Raw genomic sequence first — 6,000 nt, forward strand, 5'->3', positions numbered from 1 at the left:
CATGGTCAGCCTGCACTACCAAAGCTTTACTGGGTGCAACCCCCTGCCACCTCTCCAACATGGGCAGAGACATTAGCAGTGAACTGCACAGCTGTCTGGGACAATCCTGAAAGCTAAGGCCATCACCAGATCAGACATCCAACATCAAGGGCTCATCTTTGCAGACCACAGAACTTTCAAATGGCAACTGAGACCTGACCAGGCTTGCTTTGGGGAGAGGGGAGGAGCTTACATATGTAATGCATGACACACAACTTCAGAGATTTGGGGACCACCCCACATGGCCTTTCACAAAGCCTGGGTTAGAAGTCTCCCCTCCCTCCAGGGCTGGTACTGTGGCTCAGTGGGTTAAAGCCCCATCCTGCAGCTCCAGCATCCCATATGGATGCCAGTTTGAGTCCTGTCTGCTCCACTTCCAGTGCAGTTCCCTGCTAATGCACCTGGGAAAGCAATGCAGACGGCTCAGGTCCTTGGGGCCCTGGTACCCATGTGGGAGACCGATAAGAAGAGCTCCTGGCTCCTGGCTTCAGATCAGCTCAGCTCCAGCCATTGCTGCCACCTGGGGAGTGAACCAGCAGATGGAAGACCTCTCTTCTCTCTTTGTCTCTACCTCTCTAATTCTGTAATAAAATAAATCTTAAAAAAAAAAGCCCTCTCTCCTTTTTTGATCTTCCTGAAGTCCTAGAACTCTCCGCTGTAACCCTCAGCAGAACCAGGCACTTGTGCTCCTGTCAATCATGCATCTCTGCCAGGTTCCTCCCTCCATGCCCCTCATCTAAAGCAAATATGAATAGATATCGGATATAAATTACTAAGACAACACATGTGTCCTGAATACCTCCTCCTAATCCGGACGAAAAGTGATAACACAGCATATGTGTATTGAAGGTGTTACATATACAATAGCCAATTTGGGGGCACTTCTGCCTATGGCATTGAAGTTCACAAAAGGGAATACTGGCAAATCCTCCATGTTGTCCTGACTTGTAATCTCCAAACACTGACCACCCTCGTTGGGTCTTTCCTCAAAGCCCATCTTTATGCTGGAGGTCAGCACCTACTCTGCCTGTGTGTGATTCCAGGGACACAATGAGCCAAGTCTCTGTGCACCCTACCCCCTGCCCAATACTCTCAAATGGCTGTGTATTTACTACCTAAAGTACTGGCTTCTTATCTTTCATTTCAAAGTATTTGATCCCTACCTAACAGTCCCGAGTCAGCTGCCGGCTACTTGCACTTTCAACTAAGCTGCCCCGTGTGGCCTCCTTCCTCCCAGACTAAGCAACTCCCAGGCAAGGGCCTTCTCCCTCACTTCTCAGTCTTCTCTGCAGCCCATCACCCAGGTAGGAGTAGGTGTCCCACCCACAGCTGTCATCTTATTGATGGATATCGTGGAGTGACTATCAGAGCTGGTTTTCATCACGAAAACAGGCAGCAAGAGATGGGAGGGAGGAGGACTGGGAGTAAAGGGTATTGGGGCCCTCAGGGCAAACATCACTAACTTTACAGTATCGGTAAAAGCCAGACCTGCTATGCACACCCCACGATGACGGGCACTAACGTGAAAGGGAAGATTTATTAGGCTGAGAGGGAAAGGGAAACTACCAAGATGGCGTAAGATGCAACTGGAGAAAACCGTGGAAAAGCACACACCCCTGGAGGGAGCTCCTGAGGAGCTTAACCTGACTTGTGAGACAACGGACAGCAGTACACATTTTCAAATACACAGGGCCAAAATCCTGGAACGCTAACAAGCAGCTATTGTTACTTGTATTAGTTCCTTCTATTTCTGAACCCTTCACATAATAAATTCCTAGAAAGTTGCGCAGCACCCTAGAGGGAGAGATTCACATTCGAGTAAATAAAACTTAATTTCATGATTTTCATCCCAAGAGCAAATGTCAACTCGCCTAGCACAAGAACCAATCTAGAAGGTGCACAGAGTTCTCCATTTCCCACAGCCATCTGCCCAGGCAAGGGTCCTCGCACTGGCTTTGTATAGTGAGGTCTAGCCAAACACAAGCAGGTTTTTTTCTAACTGCAATAAAGGGAGGACATGTCTGAATTCATTCTTCCCAAAGTTCACAGCCACAGGAACTGTACCAACTCTGCTTCCCTTGTTCTGCAAGGAGCAAACAGAAGCACTCCTGCTTTTGTAACGAGGAGCACGGCTCCTCCGGACGAGATGCATGGGGTGCACGGGCACTCTAACCACTTGGAAATCATCTTCCCTGTCTCAAAGCATTTCAAGACAGGGACCACCTTCATGAACCATAGGGAAACACCTACCTAATAGACAGGACTGACCCAGCGTTCTGATCCTTATCACAAGTAAGTTTCCCTGTGAGCAGAGAAATCACTTCACTTCTCTACGTTTCAGTTTCCTTATCCAGACAGGGCAAGCTTTGAGGAGATGGTTTCCACGATCCCTGACGAAGAAATTCTAACGTCCCCATCCGCAACACAGAAAAGACCTAAAGCCACCTGACCTGCTCTCGGCAAAGGTTTAAGAGATGGAACGGAGATGCCTGAATCCGTCACTTATATCAATTGTGCATCACCTTGCATTTCTGGGAAAGACAACAGAAATACAGCAGATGCAGAGCAAGTATTTATTAAAAGAAAAACTGTCCGGCAATATTTTTCCTTTCAGAGTAGGATAAAAGATGGAATCTGACTTTTCTGGAGCAGAGGAATAACCAAGTCCAGTGGGGGGGGGGGGCAGTTGAAAAACTTCTGGTACAGATGCCTCTGATTCGCCTTCCACCCGTGCGCAGCGCGGAGCAAAAGGTGCCTGTATCTGGCGCTGGCTTGGCGACCGGACTCTGATCCGGGATTATCCAAGGATCTCAGCCCCTTGGCGTCACAAGGCTCCTGGGAGGCAGCCCTTTTCAGCCCAGCAGGAAATGGACCACTCCTTCCATGGATGGTAAGGGGCGCGCGGCCGGTCCCGCCACGCTGAGACTCTGAAGCCCAGGCAGGGCACACAGGGCAGCCCCCAGGCAGCCTGAAGCCCTCGAAACAGCCTCCACGGCTTTCGCAGTTGGCCCCGCAGTGGTTCTTAAAGCGGCCGCCCTCGTCAGAGCTGTGCAGTGGGATTATGCAACTTGGCCCCGGCTCCCATTCTGGCTCCCTTCACCCCTCGGCCGGTGCTAACAGAGGTGGCACTGTAACCCGGCATGTCGCAAGCATACCCCGCTTCCGAGTTTCACGCGACTGTTAATATTCACAATAGCACTGGAGCTGGCGCTAAGGAGCGCGTAGACGCGGACACTCCACACATCCGTCCCACCAGCGACTACCGGGGCCACAGCCATCAGGCCGCCCCTCGGCGACGGCGCCGGTCCGCATCGCAGCTGTGAAACGCACAAGTCCCCTGCCCACTCCGCAGCCCAGCGCGCTAGCCGAGGGGCTGCCCAGAGCTTTGGGTTTCAGTGTCCCGCAGTCATCACTGGCACTTTCCTCAGGTTCACCAAACGCATCGGGAGCTCGCCCAGGTTTTGTCGCGCTAAAAAGACGCACGGCTCCAGGGACGCCCCCCGAGGGTCCCAGGACCGTGCTGCTACCGTTTCCGGGGACGCTGGAGGGGGCTGTGGCCGGGAAGGGGGTGCGGGGCTCTACTGCCTCTTTCTAGCGACCCGCGAGCGAAGGGCCGGGCGCCCCGCCAGGACGGGTGCGATTTGCTCGCTTTTATCTAGTCCTTATCATGCCCCGAGGTGGGAGCCGTCGCTTTCGACCCGAGGATACAGGGCTTCTGGCTCGCGTCCCGCATCGGAAGTCGGCACCACAGCAAATAGACGCGGGCACGGAGTCCTGCGGGTCAGCCCTCCCCTACCCACACCGCCTCGCTGGCGCCTCGTCGCGGGTCCCCGGCGGCTCGGGCCGGCCGGTCGCCGCCTCGAGCGCGCGGGTCTGAAAGCCGCAGTTCCCAGGGACAGAGATGGGGAGAACGGAGCGAGGCGGCGAGCCGTCCGCCTTCGCGGGTGCTGAGGCCGTACCCAGGACTGAGCGGCCGCTCCTGCCCTCGCACGCCGAGGCTCAGCCGGGAGTGGCCGGGAGGGGGCAGGAGGGCCGAGAGAGTCGGCCGAAGTCGCCTCTCACCCAGTGCCTAGAGGCTCGCGAGGGCAGGAGAGCAGATGGTGGCTGTCCTTTCCTGTCCTCTTGGGAGACGGACATCGGACTTGCCCTGGGCGCCCCATGTCGTCATCTCCTCCCCGCACACGGAGACACCTGTCCCCGAAGGGCAGTACAGCCCACTACCCACTTTCCGGCGGGGTAAAGGTGTGGGGACGGAGAAGGGGTTCTCCAAAGCTTTGGCGGGGGTTAGCGGCGGGGAGGGGGGGGTCTCCTGGCGAGCGGAGCCCTGCTCCTCGGCCAGGGGCGCAGTCCAGGGGCTGCGCTCTGCCTCCCGCCCCTTGGGGCACAGCAGGGGCATGGGAACGCATTTGGAAGGACCCAAGGGTTCAGAGAAAAGCGTGGATGCTGCCCCCGCACGTGAGACCAGATAAAGTGGAGGGCATCTCCCCAGGGCCATTTCAACTTGCTAGTCGAGGCAGGGTGGCATACAGGAACCTGAGATTTGGAAGACACCGCGGGAAGCGCCTCGCTACTCCGCGGCCGGCCGTCGCTCTCGGCCTCCTAGCACTAGCGGCCCCGCGTCTCCGTGGGGCCACAGAACCCTCCGCTGCGCAAGCACAGCTCCACGTCCCTACTCGGCACACCTGCTCTTAAGACCAGCCACGCCGATCTTCCGCACTCCTCTGCCAAGCGCTCGCGCGGTCCGGCCACGGCTTCAGGCCAGCTCTCCCCTGGCGCTGACGCCAGCTTACCTTTTCTTCTCCTTGTCAGCTGTCATTGTCGCCACGGCCGCCGCAGACGCCGAGCGCCTGAGTTCTCCGGCCAGAGAAGGATGCAGCCGCTGCCTTCGCGCTGGTCCTCGTGGGCTTCCTGGGGCCCGGGACACAGTGAAAGATCCTAAGTGGTTGCAGGTGCCGAGCGCCGCGCGCAGTCAGGTGGAAACTTGCGGGCGGCCAGATAGGTGCGGGGCCAAGGGGTGGAGAGAGGTGACGGGGAGGAACCTGCACGCGGAGGCGGGGTCGGGAAAGGGGTGGGAAGAGGTTGTCAGCCGCGAGAAGGGATCCCAGGTTCCCTCTTCCCTAGAGCAGGAGTCGCTTTTCTGGGTTTTCCTAAAAGAAGTTGCCCAAGCGACTGGCGTTGGCAGGAGTCCGGGCCGGGCTGGCGCGGCCGCTGAGATGACCATACAGTCTCAGGACACTGCCGAGGATTGTACGGCCGCCTCAGGAGAGTTGGGGCGGAGCGCGGCGAGCGCCGAGGCTGTGCAGCTGGCCGCTCCCCGAAGTGCGGTTCCAGCAGCTGCCGGCCCACTTTAAAACTCCAGCGGGCTGCCAGCACGGGGGCGGTGCGAGGGGCGCGGGCGCGGGGGCGGGGGCGGGCGCGCGCCGGCAGGCCCCGCCCCCGCCCGGCCCGCCCGCGCCCCGCCGCGCTGCGCGCCGCGCGCCGGGCAGCCCACTGCGCCCCGGCCAATGGGGAGGCGCGGCCGCCGCCTCTGCCCTGACCCCGGCCCGCCCCCTGCCCTCGCCCGCCCCGCCTCCTCTCTCCGCAGACCTGGGAGTTGTTTTTGAGATCGAGGCTGAGGGGAGGTCGATGTGGGATGGGACCCCCGCCGCCAGGGAGGCACAACTTGTGCGGAGCTAAACGGCAGCCCGGATCCGGCCCTCGGGAGCGCGGGGGAGAGCGGGAGTGCGCCACCGCGTCGAGGCCCTTCCGACCCCGCCGTGCCCTTGGGTGTAGGGCAGGACCGCGAGTGCAGAGTGTCCCGCGCCCGCCGGGCCTTGCACAACCCCTGCCCTCTGCTGCGCTCCCGCATCCCCGTCCCCGCAGCCTGGGGCAGTCATTCCGAGGACCCTGGCGGCCGCGTCCTGCCTGGCGAACGATGACTGTGCCGTGAAATTGGGCTCAGGGTGCGCCTACTCGTCCCTC

At 59.0% G+C, this 6,000-nt stretch overlaps 1 protein-coding gene across 1 annotated transcript in view; it reads right to left on the bottom strand.

The window, feature by feature from the left end:
* EPAS1 (endothelial PAS domain protein 1) overlaps window positions 1-5,447 on the bottom strand; it is an 80,944-nt gene extending 75,497 nt beyond the window's left edge. Inside the window, exon 1 of the mRNA XM_008254453.5 lies at window positions 4,830-5,447. Within this exon, the coding sequence (XP_008252675.1) occupies window positions 4,830-4,855 (26 nt within the window). The 5' untranslated portion in view covers window positions 4,856-5,447. The remainder of the gene's footprint in view (window positions 1-4,829) is intronic.
* Window positions 5,448-6,000: the final 553 nt, after the last annotated feature.

Source organism: Oryctolagus cuniculus, chromosome 2 (assembly GCF_051225735.1).
Source record: "Oryctolagus cuniculus isolate XC-2025 breed Fujian yellow rabbit chromosome 2, ASM5122573v1, whole genome shotgun sequence".
NCBI classification, from domain to species: domain Eukaryota; kingdom Metazoa; phylum Chordata; class Mammalia; order Lagomorpha; family Leporidae; genus Oryctolagus; species Oryctolagus cuniculus.